Here is a 17,846-nt window from a genome sequence, read left to right on the forward strand (position 1 = left end):
GGTTTTTTTGACGTTTTATGCCATACTATACTATGACTTTTTTCGTCAATTTTATGCCATAATACACTATGTTGTTTTTTGGCATTTTTATGACTTACTATACTCTGTTGTTCTATGCCTTAGCATACTATGTTGTTTTTATGACTTTTTCCGCTTAATAAACTATGATGTTTTTTTGACGTCTTATGCCATACTATACTATGACGTTTTTCGTCAATTTTATGCCATAATACATTATGTTGTTTTTTGGCATTTTTATGACTTACTATACTCTGTTGTTCTATGCCTTAGCATACTATGTTGTTTTTATGACTTTTTATGCCTAAATAAACTATGATGTTTTTTTGACGTTTTATGCCATACTATATACTATGACGATTTTCGTCAATTTTATGCCATAATACACTATGTTGTTTTTTGGCATTTTTATGACTTACTATACTCTGTTGTTCTATGCCTTAGCATACTATGTTGTTTTTATGACTTTTTATGCCTTAATAAACTATGATGTGTTTTGGAAGTTTTATGCCATACTATACTATGACTTTTTTTGTCAATTTTATGCCATACTATACTATAACGTTTTTGGCATTTTTATGACTTACTATACTCTGTTGTCCTATGCCTTAGCATACTATGTTGTTTTTATGACTTTTTATGCCTTAATAAACCATGGTTTTTTTGACGTTTTATGCCATAGTATACTATGACGTTTTTTGTCAATTTTATGCCATGATATACTATGTTGTTTTTTGGCATTTTTATGACTTACTATACTCTGTTGTTCTATGCCTTAGCATACTATGTTGTTTTTATGATTTTTTATGCCTTAATAAACTATGATATTTTTTTGACATTTTACGCCATACTATACTATGACGTTTTTTGTCAATTTTATGCCTTACTATATTATGTTGTTTTTTTGGCATTTTTAACACTTACTATACGCTGTTGTTCTATGCTTTAGCATATTATGTTGTTTTTATTACTTTTTATGCCATAATAAACTATGACGTTTTTTTGTCAATTTTATGCCATACTATACTACGTTGTTTTTTGGCATTTTTAACTAAACTATGTATATGAGTATGATTATATATATGACTTTTTATGCCTTATTACATTATGACATGATTCAGTGGTTAGAACTGTCTCACAGTGAGAAGGTTCTGGGTTCAAATCCTGGGCCTCTGGCCTTTCTATTTGGAGTTTGCATGTTCTCCCTGTGTCAGTGTGGACTCTGAACTGCGGGAGGAAGCTGAAGTACCCAGACAAAGTCATGCACATTAGGTTAATTGTCGACTCTAATGCCTTACTATACTATGACTTTTTATGCCTTACTTTACTATATATTTCATATATGGAAATTCAACACATGTACATATGTCACATTTGCGCATGGGCTTTCCTGAATTTAAATTCAGATCTGATATGTTATTAAACCATTTGGTTTATGGCATTAAAAAGCCAACCCCATTGTTATGGAGGGATGGCTGGCTTGTTGCGTCCCTACCAATGTTTAGACCAAACCTATGCCTTTGCAACTCCCTAAGATACAAAGTTGCCGCTTTTGACAAACTGCAACAGGGTAAAATGTTTCAGAGTGTGATTAAATGTGTGGTTGAATGTCCAGAAGGTGGCAGCAAAGCAACACACAACTGTCAGCCGTGGTGATGGTTGTGAGTCTAATCAAGTTTTTAACACCGAGGAGCCAACTTCACATCATGCCACAAACAAAACACTTCACCAGATGCCACACCACAGTACAAATCCGACTTTGATGCTCAATGTCACCGCTTTCTGGAACAAAACAAACAACAGGCTTTTACTCTGGAGGATTGATATGAAAAGAATGCAACACTTTGCATTCAGATGGAGGAATTCCAAAACACAAAAGCAGGAGCACTATGAATATGAATTCTAATATTCTTCTCCAGTGAGAGCTCTTTCACTGCCATAAATACTTTACTCTGTGGCTTAATGTGACTCATCTTTGGGCTCTTTTCCACCCAAGCTTTTGTTGCTTGGTTCACTGCTCAAAAACCGCTTTGATGCCATTCAGCCTTTTATATCGCCACTTCCTCTGTGCAATCCTGGCGCCATGCTTTGTTGTGTTTTCTTCTCCTCCTTACCGAAGAGACACATTACCACAAAAAAAACACACACACACCAGCTAAGTCCCACTGGGCACCGGGGTTTGTCCCTTCAGGATCCATGAATGAGGATGAGCAATGCTGTTACAGTAAACCCTCAAAGTCAAATATTAGGACACATGTTTTGACGAAGACTCCTTTTTAAAAATTTAAAGAAGGCCACAGTGGGAAAACAGGAAGCATAATCACAACCCAGAGCACTCTGGGTACCGTTATCTCTCCAGGTGCTCTGAAAGACTGAGCTAAACATCTAAAAAGGCGCCGGAAAAAACGTCAGCGAAGATTGCAGACCTGCGGTCCCCAAGCACATCAGGGGAACTTCCATTCTATTGTCCACGTAACTGCATTATGTTTCATGTCTGCAGAATATGTAGTGAAAAAACAAGCTCAGTGGATAGATGACTACACTAACACCGCTGGAGTCAAGAGGTTTGACTCCCACATGGTCCACTTACACATGCATGGTACTGTAGATGCAGATGGTTTTGTTACTCTTTTCCATTCTGTCATGCATTTGTATCATTTTTACAAGAATTAGATTTTTTGTTTTTTACAAATTTTCATTAAAAGTATAGAATAAAATAGAATGGAATGGAATAGAATAGGAGCAGCTCAATTTTAAACAGATTTTGATAGGACTTTATCTCCACATATCAAAAAATGGTCCTTCCTGCTGAGAGAAGACGCTGCTCACCACAGTTTACAGTGAATGAAACCTTCTTGTGGCAAACATGGTGCAGAAAATGCTTATGGTAAACTGCTGATTACGCCAATAAATATTAAACAACAATAAATTACTAAACAACAAGGTATTTGAGATGCAAATGTGTTTTTATAAAATAATAATTTATATTTCAAATCATTGCCTGGCTAGAAATGCCAAAACATTGCTTTTTTTCTTATAAAATCACAATGAGGCCGATTGATTATGGTTAATTATATCAATGACACCTATTTTTGAGCCTGTGTATGTCACTTAGTCGAGGTATCAAGAATTACAGACAAACTCTCTGTCAGTTTTATGCATTAGCTACCAATGCATATGAACTGACAAAAAAAAGTTGATTTTAATCTACTATACATGTGCCTGAATATCAGCTTAATGTAGTCGTACTGTTTAGATTTGAAGCTGCCCATCGTATAAAGCAAGGCAGATGAAGTGATTAATTCAAGCAGAGGTGGGCGTCTTTTCTTACCTCCCCATCGATGTACTTCTCCAGACAGATGGCGCAGTCGGAGGTGGAGCTGCTGCTCAGTGAATCAGAGGCTCCACAGCTGCTCTCGCGCTGGCCCTTTCCTTTGGCCTTGAACTTGCGCGTCTCCATCTTTTCCAGAGCCTGGATGGCCATTCTGTTCATTGAGCTCTGTGTTGGGGGAGGAAGGTCGGGGACAGCGTCAGTGGGAATATCAACATTTGAGATTATAAAAGACCCGTGTGAAGCTCTGTAGAATTTGACATGAAAGTAAAACAAAATATTAAAGCCAAAATAAGACATGAAAATGACAAAACTGCGTGTGTGCATCAGTGTTGGCAAGCGTTTATGTTTGAACTGTGTTCCTCTTTCCTGATGTTAATGTGACAGTGTCGATGTTGTCATGTTTTGAGCCTTTTCCCTTTGACACAGTACATGATTTTGCAATGTTTGACTGCATTAGCAACTCTGTCTGGCTCTAATTCTCTGGCCTCTTTTCATCTCTAATTTGCTTCGTGCTGCCCTAAAAATGTTACTTATTAAAAAATAGTTGACACATACAGAACTACTTATTGGGATTAAACTTAATGACGCACATGTGTGGCTGCCTTTGTGATTTATAGTAGTCCCCGTCTGAAATGTGAGCGCATCACTTGTGTAAAAGGCAGGAGTTATTTATGCTCAGGCTCAACTAAACCAGGGTCTCTGGAGGGTGTTTCTTCCTTTATGTTGCCTCACAGCTAGATAATTGTAGACTTTTTAAGGACATGTGGATATCCTGGTCAGCAAGGGAGCAATGAACTTTGGCATGAAAGTCAATCTCATCACAGGGTTGACAAACATGAAACAAACTTTAAAACCAGTATTTTCAGTATGTAATTAGCTGTACTCTTGTGTGGGCAGACACAAGACACACAAGATTGAGGAATCCTTCACTAAACCCCAAAAGTAATACGATCGGCTTCTCTGAGATGATGTTTGGAACATTTGTCCACTGTTTACAGTTAAAGGTCCCATATGGGAGAAAGTGAGACTTCCATGTCTTGTTTGATTACAGAGCAGGTCTAGGTGCTGTATAAATACTGTTAAAGTATCAAGACGCTCACGCCACAGAGAAATGCACACAGGACGCTGGTTTGATCTCAGCCCCGCCACCCTTCCATAACACAGGGATTTTCACTTTACAATAAGGCTCCCTTTTACCAGTTATAATTAATGATTAATATTAGTCATTAGCAAGCAAAATTATTAGGAAGCATTAAGTTATTCTTGCCAGATAGTGAGCCTGCATCAATGCATGAAAACTGTGTTAGAACTTGTTTTTAATTCTTTATGATTTATAAAGCGTTAACAGCTGAATTAATTACCTAATTGTAAACCAATTTATAAATCCTTTAATTTTACTAGGCAACAGTGGTTGGCCTCGCTGTGCAACACTCAGAAAATAGTCAGCCAATCAGAAGAGAATCTCAGTGGCAGACACAAAATGCTTTGTTCTTACTAGAGCCCCAGAGACAAGAGTGAGAGAGGAGATGTTGAACTACACGGAGAGGGTTTTAGGTACTTAAAACCACAAATATATCTTCTCATGGATATCAAAATGCCAAATAAAACACAGAAAAAGTGGAAAATATGGGGCCTTTTAAATTGGATAAAACAAAATGTTAAAACTGTATGAACAATATTCATTCCACAAGGAGTTCATTAATTTTTCACATTTCAGGAAGGAAGAGGTTTTTCAATGTGACAAATCTGCCCCTGGTGTGAGCTGTTCTCTTAATTAACCACCAAAAGGAAGTCACGACCAAGTCATCCGCTGCTGACACACACCTATTATACACCCACACACTGCACACAATGTGTACAGTCAACACACACACACACACACACACACACACACACACACACACACACACACACACACACACACACACACACACACACACACTTACTGGCAGGATTACACCTGTCTTAACGGATGCCGCTACAGGTTTTCTGCTCTGTCATGACATCTCTGTGCGTTTGGCTCCAGCTGCAAACCTCTCATCAGTGTTAATTAAATGCTAATCCTGATTCAAGCGCCCGACGTAAGCCTCCACTGAGAGCTTTTTGTCAACACACGAGAGGAATCAATCAGCTGCAGAGCTACTGTCGCCTGACTCGACGGCTGCAACTCCCAGTGAGGCCGTGTCGACTGGAAAAACAAAGCTGTGTGTTTGAGTTTGTTTTTGTGCAAGAGGTGACGCACTGAGTTTGGTCCTATGTGACTCAAAGCGGGACAATAAATAAAGTTTTTCCAAGTTGCTGGTTCTCCACACTACTGCTGATGACGGGCGTGTGTTCAGACACTAACCTGGCTTCTCCGTTGCTTGAGTTTGATCTTGATGAGCAGAATGAGGCAAACCAGCGACACCACCACGAAGAACGCCAGGAAGATGCCCATGTCGAAATATTCTGTGGGCTGCTGCGGAAAAAGAGCGCAAGAGAAACACACATTTGTTAAAATAATTTTCACATGCAGCTGATAAAGGAAAAAGGTCGTTAAAAGGGTCTTTTTTATTTCAATTCACAGACTGATTGATTATAATTCTGCTCTGCAGACCTCAGTCCTCAGTGGTGTTAGTCATTTCCTCCACTTTATGCTAATAAAAAGAAAATTCTGACCTTCACACATAGTTTGATGCGTTCTAAATTAGACACAGGACTGATTTTAATTCATTTTCTTCTCATTGTGTCCATTTATGACCGTCAGTAGTTTATTCAGGCAACTGCCACATATCTTACACTAATGAAACAATTCTGAGTAGAGCTGAAACGATTAATCAAATAAATCAAGACAAAATTAATTTCAGTCATTCTTCAAGCGAACACGCTGAACATTACATGGACCTACTTTCTCAACTGTGAGGATTTACTTCTTTTCCTCAGTTTCATGTCGATAAAAACTCATTGTCTTTGGGGTTTTGGAGTGTTAGTGAGACAAAACAAAACAGAAGAACACTTTGCACATCTGTTTAGTGAGGCAGGTGCGTAGGAGCACGAAGAATGGATCCGAAGTAGCAATTAAAAAATCCTGCATATTGCCTAACTAGCAATCAACAATGTATTTGCCAACAGTCTGGTGCCAGACCTTAATCAGGCAAATGGCCGCAACCCACATAAAAGAGAAAATAACAATCAACAGACATCAATTCACTATATAACACTCTATGACATCATAGAAAGGGGTAGAAGATTAGAAACTATACCTGGACAAAAAAAAAAAAAAAAAAAAAGTTCATTCATCACTTTCAGTTCTGGGAATTTGTGATGAGAATCTTTTTCACTACTTTGTGACACATCACACACTAAACGATTCATTGATAAGGATCAGTAGTTGCAGCTCTACAGCACATTTCCAGATTTCAACATCTCTTTTTCTTGAGAAAGTGATGCAGCATGAGAATTCAGCTTTGTCCAAGCTTGGATATTTTCCATTAAATTCAGCACTCGTGTCTGAAACTGTGAGAAAAGGTCAGGATGTTTAATTCTCTGTCAGAAACTTTTCTCTTATCAGTTGCTCCTTTCTCATGGGGCTTTCATTATGTCAAGTTATTTGACCTCAAAGTGTGTTGGTCTCTTATCGAATATTCTCAGCAAACAAACAGCTCTTTGAATGGCCGATATTAATCTCTCATGGTGCCGCGAAACAGTCCTCGGCCTCGGGGCAGCGGAGAGCACAGAAGAAAGGGAAAGGGTCAGATTTCACAGCTGGAATTTTCGTTTGTCTTCACATCTAAAACTCCTCAGCACTGTTTGGTGCATGGGCTTCACAAACATGTTCCTCACATCTGCTTTAGAGTCGCTTCACACGCACACACACACACACACACACACATGCGCATCAACTAATCAGGAGTGGTTTTTGGGTTTTGGCGAGAGCTCTTACCCTTGGTGGTCTGTGTTGTATCCGAGCACGAGCCACTTTCTGCTTGTTGACGATGTTCATCAGCTTCACAGCATCGTTGCCCTTCACGTAAACCACCGGCCGCTTCAGAGGATCCTCGGCCACCTGGTTGAGCTGCGAAGATGAGACAGAGGAAAATGCATCAAACACAATATACAACAAAATCAAACTCATTAGTCTGGGCAATAATGGCCTTCCATTATTTAAGTTAACAGCTGTATAATGTCTTAACTATATAACAGAACTATATTTTTTCATTGTTTCTTTTCCTTCCAATCGTCACAACTGCTCAGGTTTATCCTCTGAGGTTGGGTACCACTGCACCAGGGTATGATTTTTGACCATAACGTATTAGGATTCTACTGGTATGAATTTTGAAAACTGATCCTGACACTGACAGTTTTATATTTAAGTTGTCTCTAAGCATTGGCTTTCAATATGTTTCAATATGAAAACTTTCAGTATTTTCACCAGAATCTAAAGATGAGGCTGAAACAGCGTTCATGAACTGTTTTCTAAAACCTCTCTAAAGTCAGAGTAACTCACGCACACATTCATCTGCTCGAATGTAAAAAAAAAAAAAATCTTGTAATTCATCACCGCACTCAAGACACAATTTGTGAAAATATATGTGCTTTTTGGATTCGAATGCTCCAACAAATGCAAACTACAGAGAAAAATGTAATATAGATCTTTAATATCGCACAGCCGCCACAAACATTTTTCGTAAAAGCCGTCACCATGATGTCAAAGACTGACGCACGTGTGTCAGCTGTGTCAATATTAAAGCTTTTTATTAAACACAGGACCGACAGTGCATTGGATTTTTCTCATTCACAACTGACTGACGCATGTAATGTGTGGCGAGGTCTCACAAGCAGACACTGTAGTTAAGGCACAACGTTTAGCAGCTACTGACCCTAATGGCTGTGAACTGAATGTAAAAAGAAAAAAAAAGCCAAAAGCATTTAAACTCTTCTTCTACCAACTGGGGGCAGAATGACCTGTAGTCTCAAGACATGGAAAGTGTGGTCACAGTTTGCCAGAGGGAGCAGAGGGAGGAAATAGTCAATGAATAGCATGTTCTGGCTTTCGAGTCAGTTGACACACACTCCTTTACTCCTCCTCTCCCTCTCCGTTCTCCCCTCTCGTCTGCTGGTCGGAATCTGTAATTTGAAAAGCCCAAGGGAAATACCGAGGATACTCGCATTTCTATTTCTTCTGCTGTCGTCATGTTCCCCAGTGAAATACTGTATGTTCTGGTTTGAAAGTATAGACGCTGAAACCTTTGATCTCCTTGCTTGATTCTGGTGTGCTGCTCCCGCTCTGAGAAATGACTCCACTGAGACTCTAGCTCGGCCTCTGATAAACAATACACCAATAAAAAGTATACCAATAAATGCAAGCAGAAAGTGGGAGGAAAGAAAAAAAAACAACACTTGTTTAATCACAAATGAACTTTTCCCTTAACAAGAAAAAAAAAAGTGTCAGAGCCACTTGCTGCACTTGGCCTCACATTAAAAGGAGGTCAAGTACATTAAATCTCTCCTAATTTTGGCCCCCAGGACCTTAATTCTCCCTAAGCTCCTCCCTCCCTGCCCCTCGGCCTTGTGGGTCCTGTCTCTGCTGATCGGGCCGCTCTGACTGGAAAAGCCTCTCGGGGGAATTTAACACAGCCGCCCAGTGCTGCCTTTCATGTGGTCTCTGCGCAATCCCTTTTATCTCTCAGCTACGCGCTTTACGACCCAGCGGCAGAGAAGAAGAGGCCAGGAGGGAAGAAAAAAAAAAACCTGCAAGTCCAGGCCTGGCGTGGCGAGGATGAATACCACAGGAGAATTCTTGCGACAAAAGGCGCTCAGAGGAGCAACTCGTGTATTTTACCTCTGAACAGAAAACACACAGGAGTCAGAGGCAGGAATGCGAGTGTGTGGATGTGTGCGTGATGAGGAATACACTTTGTTCTCACTGTAGCACTCAAAAACACATCCATAGTCTAAGGGGATGAGGTAATGTGCGCTACCTGTGCAATTATGAGCTCAACAGAGTTTTGGTCATGGTCTAGTGAAAGCTGAACCTGGATATCCATTTTCAGACCTCTCACAGTGCAGCGCGCTCCTCCAAACACAAGTTAGAGAGCTCAAAGGCCCAGGATGGTTGAATGAGCAAGGCTGATCCACATGCTTTTGAACAGAACTAAAGATAGAAAGATCATTGTCTGTACAAACAGCACACACACACACACTGCCAGTCAGAAGGGCAGGGCATGCTGCTGAGCTTTATTCAGAAGTGAAAAGCGAAGCGTCTTTCACAGACAGACCGAAGCAGATTAAGACCATTTCAGTGTCGTAGAGAGGGCGAACACCCGGGTAATTTTAGGTGTGTACAAACCTGGTCGATGGCATCTGGATTCTCTGACACGTCGAAGATGACGGCTGTGGCTCCACGCTGCACCGCTCGCTTTGCCTGCAAACACAGGAAACGCAAAGAAATGATTAGGAAAAGGTCGGGAAAAAAGGAGAAATAGGGCCAGAGGATGTCCGATCACACTGTCAAACTGCAGTTTGTCACAACCTTACCAAGATTTGAAGTTTTCAGATTCAAATTCAGGCCACTAGAGGGAGTTCTCTGCCCACACACGTCATGTGGGAAGTGCAAGTAAGAAAGGGAAGGGAGAGAAAACCAACAGGCGAGAAGTAAACAAGCCACTGATAACATTTGTTAGGATGCACATGCGGTCTCTCGCTCTCCATTACTTTGAAGTGAATCCGCACCACATTAAGCCAATACAGTCTGTCAGACACCGAAACAAGGAGTAACGCTTGCACAGCTCCACGTGACGGCAAAAAACTGTGCACGGCACCAGGCTGAATTGGAATCGCAATGTGCCGTGCACGCTTAGGGAAAGTTGAATAAAGTTATCAAGGATTTCCAACTGCTAAAAATGTGAGCGTCTTTCATCTGAGAGTAGAGAAAGTCGCAGCAGAGAGGTCTTTTGAAGACTTCTGCTAAAGGCAAAAGATAAAGGAAATGCTTGGATCTGCAGAACCCCAAGTATCTCTTCGCAGAATCCAAATTGGCTTCCTCTCGTCAGGGAAAAAAAAAAAAAAAGTTCCTTTATCTTAACTCCTGCTTTCCCCTACAACCCATTCTCACCCCACTCGATTCAACGGTGCCCTATTTAGACAACGTTTTGATGTCTGCACTACATGATCTAAAAGAGCGCTGCTGGGATCATATCCTGGTATTATCAAGTGCCCTTGGGTCCGCCAGCTCTCTTCATTACTGGAGGGAAGGGGGGGGGGTGAAGATCAAAGTGACAGTGTACAGTGCTGTGACTCTGCTGCCGAGTGGCTGGAGAGTGTCACCGCTCCAGTCTGCAGGAACTTCACACAGGACAGAGGGAGGAGATTGGGGAGAGGAGGTATGTGTGCAAAAGAATTTGCTCCTCTCGCAACACAGCATGTTGATTTCTGAGGTAACAACACTCAACAATAAGGAAAGGAAAAGTTTGTGTTGTCATCCCTCTGTGCAGCATAGTACACACAGACAGGGGACACATTAAAAAAACTGTTGGACCTCAGCGACGGACACCGTCCTCTAAACAATATCCCTTCGTCAGTGGTGTTTAGAGAGTGACGTCTGAGATCTGAGACTGACAAAGCTGTAACACATAAAGTCATTTCCGCACTCTTCAAACCCTTCAGCGACTCCTTGTATGAAAGAATCTCCATTCCCTGTGTTCCTCTGCGTATTCAGGCTTTGTTGTCCAGGACCGACCGACAGACCAAAACCCAAACCTGTTCAATTTATCATCACATAAAGTAGCAAATGTTTGTAATATTCACCTTTGAAGAAGTCAGTCGAAATCATTATCAATAAAAAATCTGGTGTATTTAATAAGCTTGGAGGTTTATTTTGAAGTATGTTGTAAAAAAGTTTGCAGCTCAGTTTGTTTCCTGCCGCTTTAAACCTCATGTCTTGTGTAGCTGATGAATACTGTGGCATCCAGTGACATATTGTGTAACTGGAATTGTGACATTAGGTAAGATTTCCTTTTCCGTAGGGTTCCTGGCATTCTTTCCCTACTTCCTGTGCGTGTTATGAGTCTTAGAAAGAGGTTAATGATTACCTATAGCTCTCTAAGAAGTAAGCATGTGTAGCTAAAGTCAGTCTGGATTCAACTATACCAACATTTGTCTACTCAATAAACATGACATTCCTCTGCCGAAGCAAGACAGAGAAGCAGAGGTATTTGTGTTCTCCAGAGTAAATAACAGAGTCAATAATCACACTAAATCTAGAAGATATGTAATTTTTACAACACATGTGTGGGCCAGTGTGGGTCTTCTTCACTGCAGGTACCTGTGGTGGGGCAAGTTGCAGCAGGAGGGAAAACAGAAGCAAAGTCGCGAAAGGCCTTTGATATGAAAGAGGTGGCATATGTAGCACATTCAACTGTGAGTGTAAATCAGCAGCAGGAAAATGGAAACACATAGCGACTCTTAGGTCTACCAGCTACATCTCAATTAGATTTCCCACAGACAAGATCTTTATGAATCTGGCTTTTCATAGCTCATTAAAGACTAATTAACCCTGCAAACAGAGTGAATGAAAGCCTTATCAAAACACTGAAAACATTCAAAACGGAGTCGCGCTATAAATACGAGCTCTTCCAACTTTCCCTCTTTCGTCCTGCCTCCTTTACATAAACCAACGTCGCTCCTTTCTCCCTCTCTCCTCACTTTTGTACTTGGAAAGTTCAAAAGCGAGCAGAGCGAAATCTCGCTCAGCTTTTCCCTCTCACCCAGTTTTCTCTCAGCTCCACACTGCCAGGCTCCAGCCCCCATTTAATTCAGCACAAGTCTGCTCCTTTGATGTTAGCTCTCCCAGTTAATAATTAATAGCTCTTGGTAAGACGCTTTGAGAAGAAAGAGATCTTCCTCCTAAAGAATCTCCACTCGGGCAGGCCCACGCTGCAGTGCAGGGACTTGCCTGACGACAACAAAAATGCACCCACAGGCAAACGGGCTGTCTTAAAAACCATGACACATCTCCTTCCCAAGCCCATAAAAGACTACAACCTCGGACACCAAAGGAAGGATACATATTTCTTGCTTTATGACAATTTTTTTCTCTCTCTCTCTCTCTCTCAGGACTTTGTCATGTTGCTAAAAAACCAAACCCTTCAGTGAGGAAATACTTGACTGAGTCAAAATGGCTATAGAATTTCAAGTGGCAGAGTTCCTCTGTAAGGAGATATTGTGAAAGAAATTTGAGACAGAGTTCGGTCCTCTGCTGCAAACTGCTCAGAAAGACGAAAAACGCTGGGAAACGCATGCTTTCATTCATACAAGTGTCATTGCGGCCGAACGGGAGTTTCAAGGTCCGTATGTTAAGCTCATCAAGGTGACATCGAGGCAAGATGACATTCTGATCTTCTCGTTCATCATCACAGATGAGTTTAAGACACGCCGATGTTATCAATTAATTTGAAGATATTTAAAGGATCAATGCTTTGTGTTGCGATAAGGCATCAACTCAGAAACTGATCCAAATTCACTGTTCCTTTAAAGTACCTATTCTTTGAGTATTGCCATTTTTCTCTTTTGACTCCACTGCATTTATGAAGCTACAGTTAGTAGTTACTTTTCAAATGAAAAGAAAAAGATAATTATCCATCGGTAAACCAGTGATTCTCAACCTTTTTGGCCCCTTACACAAAAACAAGTGTCAGAGTCAGGGGAGGGCCCCTTTCATGTTTCGGATCAGTGATTCCACCAAAGAGACATTTCCCCTCTAAACTTTTCAGATGGTTTCATTTAAATAACATTTTTAGATCCTAAATCAAATATTTCACTAATAAGCAAAGAGTTCTCAGCGTTTTCATGAATCATCTCATTAACTCGTGACCCTTTGAAGGCGGCTGACCCCCGGGTTAGGGAAACACTGGACTGAGCTACCAAACTGTATGGTTAGTAGATAAAACTACAACTTGACCATATACATACCAGTGGAATACTACATGTGGATTATTGCATCAGTTACATCTTATAATGTCATTTAGAATAACTTATCACTCACTTTTAAGCAGAATAAGTATGTTCACATTTGATACTTGCAGGACTTTTATGCAGGATCTGAGGACTTCTCCCACCACTGTATATAAATAGGAATAAGACAATCAATCAACAACTCCTACAAAACCACTACTCATCCACGTTCATAAGATCTGAACTTTATGCAACTTTCCTCTGACAATAAATCCAGTTTCAATCTTTAAGAAAAAGTGAAAGTAAGAGATAAACTGCAGGAGCGGACAAATAGGGAAGAGGCAACAAAAAGAGCACTGCTAATATTCTTCTCAAAGTTGAAAACATGATCTGTGGTCCCAGACGTGAGCACTTGATCAGTCATCCATGCTCAAAAAAAAGGGGGAGGGGGGAGTTTTACAGGTACTTCACAATACTGCTGGCTAAACAAACTTCCCGCTGGCTCGGTAGCATGAGAATTAGGGTACAATCTTCCCTGAGCGAACAAAAAACCGCAGCAGAAAGTACTGAGAAGCCAGTCTAGACACAGAGGAAAATGAAAGCTATGTTTAGCATCCCTAAGTAAGCCTGCCAGCTTGTAAGATCTGAGGGAGAGAAATTTTTCACTCGTCTGGAAAGAGACTTTTTCTCAGCGAAACGCTCACTCCATCATATACATACACTGAGGATTCTCATATCCCCACACACACACACACGGCTGCCAAACAATGCATGTGTAAATATGTGCAGATATTTATGTACAACAGACAGCTATGTGCTCACGTGCAAACAGACACACACATGGATTACACCTGCAACATCTGGCCGCATAAACATGCATCACCTATCACATCATTCCCTCTTTCTCTCCTACTTTCTCCTCCTCTGGTTCCCTCCTTTCTCTTTCTTCCTCCTCCTCTACATGCTTCTCTCTCTCTCTCCCTGCACTGCTATAATTAAGGCAATTAAGTCTTCAGAAGACTCTCCACTGCCATTACGCTGTAATTTCATGTTGCCTCCTGGCTTTACAGTTTATTAAAAGATAAAGGCATAGTTTTCTCCCATTGATTTCCTTATATGTGGTTGCCCCCCCCCCCCCCTTCAGAGGAGGCATGTGCTCCAAAACATTATTTACATTCAACTAAAATGAAATCTAAGTTTTCAACGTGGCTGCGCGTCATCTGATTGGACGCCTGCGCAGCGCCGAGACGGAAGAGAATACTACGTTTCTTCCTGTGAATAAAGCACCTTTGCACGTGCAATCATCCGTGCGATCTTGACGTTTTCATTACAACGGGATTTAATCATTTCCTCCCTCCCCGTTCATCGAGCGCATTACTCAATGGCTTCCCGGGCTACCTGCCGTTTGATGTTAACACTTCGCTGACAAACTGCTAATCTGTCACAACATGTTATTCAGTTTACAGATACCTGACATGTTCATGTTGGCCGTGTGACATGTAATCAACTGGTTTGACGCTCTGGTCGTGCTGGATTTGTTATCTGCTGTGTCACGACAACACGCAAAATAAGAACTTCCCTGTTCCCACAGGCACATAAATACTATCCTGTAACCGTTTACAAGGGCACAGTGTGAACTCAAATAACCTCTGCGAGCTTAATCCTGCCAATAACTTAGTTTCATGAATCCCCTTACACTCATATTTAAGGTTTAGACTCATGGCCATGAAATTTCACTCCTACATTACAGATTAAAAAGAGGTGACTGTGTAGTTCCTCAGAGTTTTAAACAAGTCATTGTTCAGTTTCTCCCTCCACCTTCCCAAACTTTTGAACTCTCCCTGTTTGATATTCATTTGAATGCTGTCAAAAACCCCCAGCTGCAACACTTTTTTTTTTTTTTTAACGGGCGTCCCAGGACGTCTGAGGAACTGTTTCTCGAGCTGCATGAAAAATGTTTTGCGAAGCACATAAAAAAATCCACTTGTGTGTCACACCGGCGGCGGAGAGGGGTCCCGGCGAGCCTCCTCGAGCTCCTCTCCATCTCACCGCCTTCGTGTAAACGGGCAGTTTACTCAACGTAAACACGCAGGGGAAAGAATCACTTGAAGCACTCAGTGAGCTCACTGACTGCCATTAATATCAGACTTGCAGATAAGACGTCGGGTCAGGAAATGGACGCGAACCTGTTTATCGTGTCTCGGCGCTGATCTCAGATCAGTTTAAGACGTCAGATTAGTCAACCGAGATGGTCATCTGAAGCTTAAAGCCGCATGAATACACTTCTGGCCACAAGAGGGGAACATGGTGACAGATATGTTACAATGTATTTACACATCCAGCAGAATCAGTAACATTATCATTCATTTCAATTCATTCCATCTGAATAATATAAGTTCAATATTCACTCTTTTAGCTCTGGTTTGGTCTCTGCCAAAGTGTTGCCACCTTCAACTTGTGAAGATTTGGGACACACAACTGGGTCCAGCTCCGGCTGCCCCACAGGTGACTCTTGGTGTCACAGGCTGTTGTACCCGTCTTCATACGTTTACAGACACAGGATTAGACACAACCAGGAGGAAAACTGAACAGCAGTAGACGGAAACAAATGAGGTCTTATTTGAAACTATAAAATTCTGAATTAGACTTGCATCCTCACCAAAATCAGGACAATTTGTATCTCGGGAAAGAATATCAATTTCTCCGGGACAGTCGCTCAAAAAAAAGAGAAAACCAGGACAGATGGCAACACTACACCAACCCCTGAGAAAAACATATCTGGCTCTTTACCTGCTACTGGTACTCTTCATGAGCTAGTTGCTAACTCTGTCGGCCGGTACATGATGACAGATTGTGTTGTGGCTGGAAACAGCTGAGACTAAAACAAATGTTTAAGATGTAAAAACCCAAAAACCTTTGAGCAAAATGAGGCTAAAAAGTGAGAAAAACGGCAACAAACTGAAAAGACTTTTTTATCTTTTCTGTTCTTCTCTGGATCCGCAATATCGCCACAGAAAAAGGGCTCTTTTCTCCGGTGTACTTTGCTGCTGCTCAAAACTAATCTATCTACATGAATATTCCAGCACTCTTATTACAGTGACAATCATGCATTTCAATTCACGTTTACTTTCCTTTTTTCTCCAAAAGAAATGGAAAGAAATTGAATGAATATCAAGGTCCTTGCACCACGTCATGAATGAACACAGTGCACAAAGTGTGAGCCAAGGGTCTAAATGATAAACCTCTGGACAAAAGACAAATGTTAAATGGAAATACATTTTGTTTTAGTATTGATGCTCAAACTCGCGGTAATCAGATGGAAAAAGAGCTGTGGTGGTGGTGGTGCGTTCACAGGCTCACATTGTCTCATACATGGAGATCTGGGGCGGATGTAACGACTTCACTCTCAGACAAACACCAGGTACACTGATCCCCGGCCATGCCTATGTGCCATACGTCATGTACGTGACCACATACGCACACGGACACTGATACAGTATGTAACAACTATCTGTCCGACTGTGTCACCATCCCTGAGGGGGGAAAAAGAAAAAGAAAAATCAGTTCCCATGGGTGATGTCTCTTCTTTCCACTCTGTCTCCCAGTCCCACATGGGAGACAGAGCTGTGGAACAAACCTGAGGCAAAACACAACCGTTGAATCCATTTCCTGTCAGAGATGTGTTTCACCAAGAGGCCATCTTCTGGATTGGTGTGAAAGGTGGTAATGTCAGCTGTGGAGGAACAGAGCTCTACACGTCACAGCAGAAGCCTGAGGTTCTCTGCAACGGCACGGCTATTACTATCTCAGTTCTTAAAGCTACCTGCCATCTCTCCGTCTTTTCTTCATTTCCCCTTCACTGAGTGTTCCTTTCCTCTTCCTCACCTCATCTTTCCCATCCAGTAAACACTACCCCCCCCACCCCCCCACCCCTACCCCTCCCTCCATCTCTGTCTCAGTGCACATTGTGGGGTGGCCATTCACCCACCATTGCATAACCAGAATTATACAAGTGAATTGTGCTATCAATATACGTGTGTGTGGTGCAGGGGGGTGGGGTGGGGGGGTTGGGGGGGGGGGGGGGGGGGGTGTTCTCTCAGGAGGCCTGCCAGTGGAACTTGGCAGAGAGCCGGCCCCATTAAAGAGTCGGGAGAAACAGAGTGAGGTGTACCGGGGAGCACTCGCTCTCCCTCATTGTAAGACCCATACATAGTGTCTCCTTCTCCCTCTCTCTCTCTCTCACACATTTTTTTTTAACTACTTTCCATACTGTGCAAAATCCTGAGCCTGATATTTACTTAAATACATCCTATCTGCTTTGCTTAAAGTGCAGACTCATGGCATCTCTCATCGACCAGTGTTAACATATAAAGCTGGGGATCAAACATCACGTCTTTTTAGCACCATATCCTGAGTAACAAAAACTGCCAAGTACCCAAAGCTCATTCTCTTCTTTCACTCTTCTTTGATGAGCTTGTTCCCGACTTGATTCACATTTTTGCCGACATTAGACGACAAGTCCGTCAGACCAGCTTCTTTTGTTGCACAAATGTTTTAGAGCAGG

The 17,846-nt window shown here is 41.6% G+C and overlaps 1 protein-coding gene across 2 annotated transcripts in view; it reads right to left on the reverse strand.

Moving 5' to 3' along the window:
• Positions 1–17,846, reverse strand: part of znrf3 (zinc and ring finger 3) — a 75,933-nt gene that overhangs the window by 10,935 nt on the left and 47,152 nt on the right. The window contains exons 3-6 of one of the 2 annotated variants that reach the window (XM_056376562.1): positions 9,681–9,755; positions 7,275–7,406; positions 5,700–5,807; positions 3,350–3,517 (exon numbers count right to left, since the gene is read on the reverse strand). In XM_056376562.1, coding sequence (XP_056232537.1) covers positions 3,350–3,517; positions 5,700–5,807; positions 7,275–7,406; positions 9,681–9,755 — 483 coding nt within the window. Of the gene's footprint in view, positions 1–3,349; positions 3,518–5,699; positions 5,811–7,274; positions 7,407–9,680; positions 9,756–17,846 lie in introns of both variants that reach the window. The other variant, XM_056376561.1, reaches the window with a different exon arrangement.

Source organism: Seriola aureovittata, chromosome 5, assembly GCF_021018895.1.
Source record: "Seriola aureovittata isolate HTS-2021-v1 ecotype China chromosome 5, ASM2101889v1, whole genome shotgun sequence".
Classification (NCBI taxonomy): Eukaryota; Metazoa; Chordata; class Actinopteri; order Carangiformes; family Carangidae; genus Seriola; species Seriola aureovittata.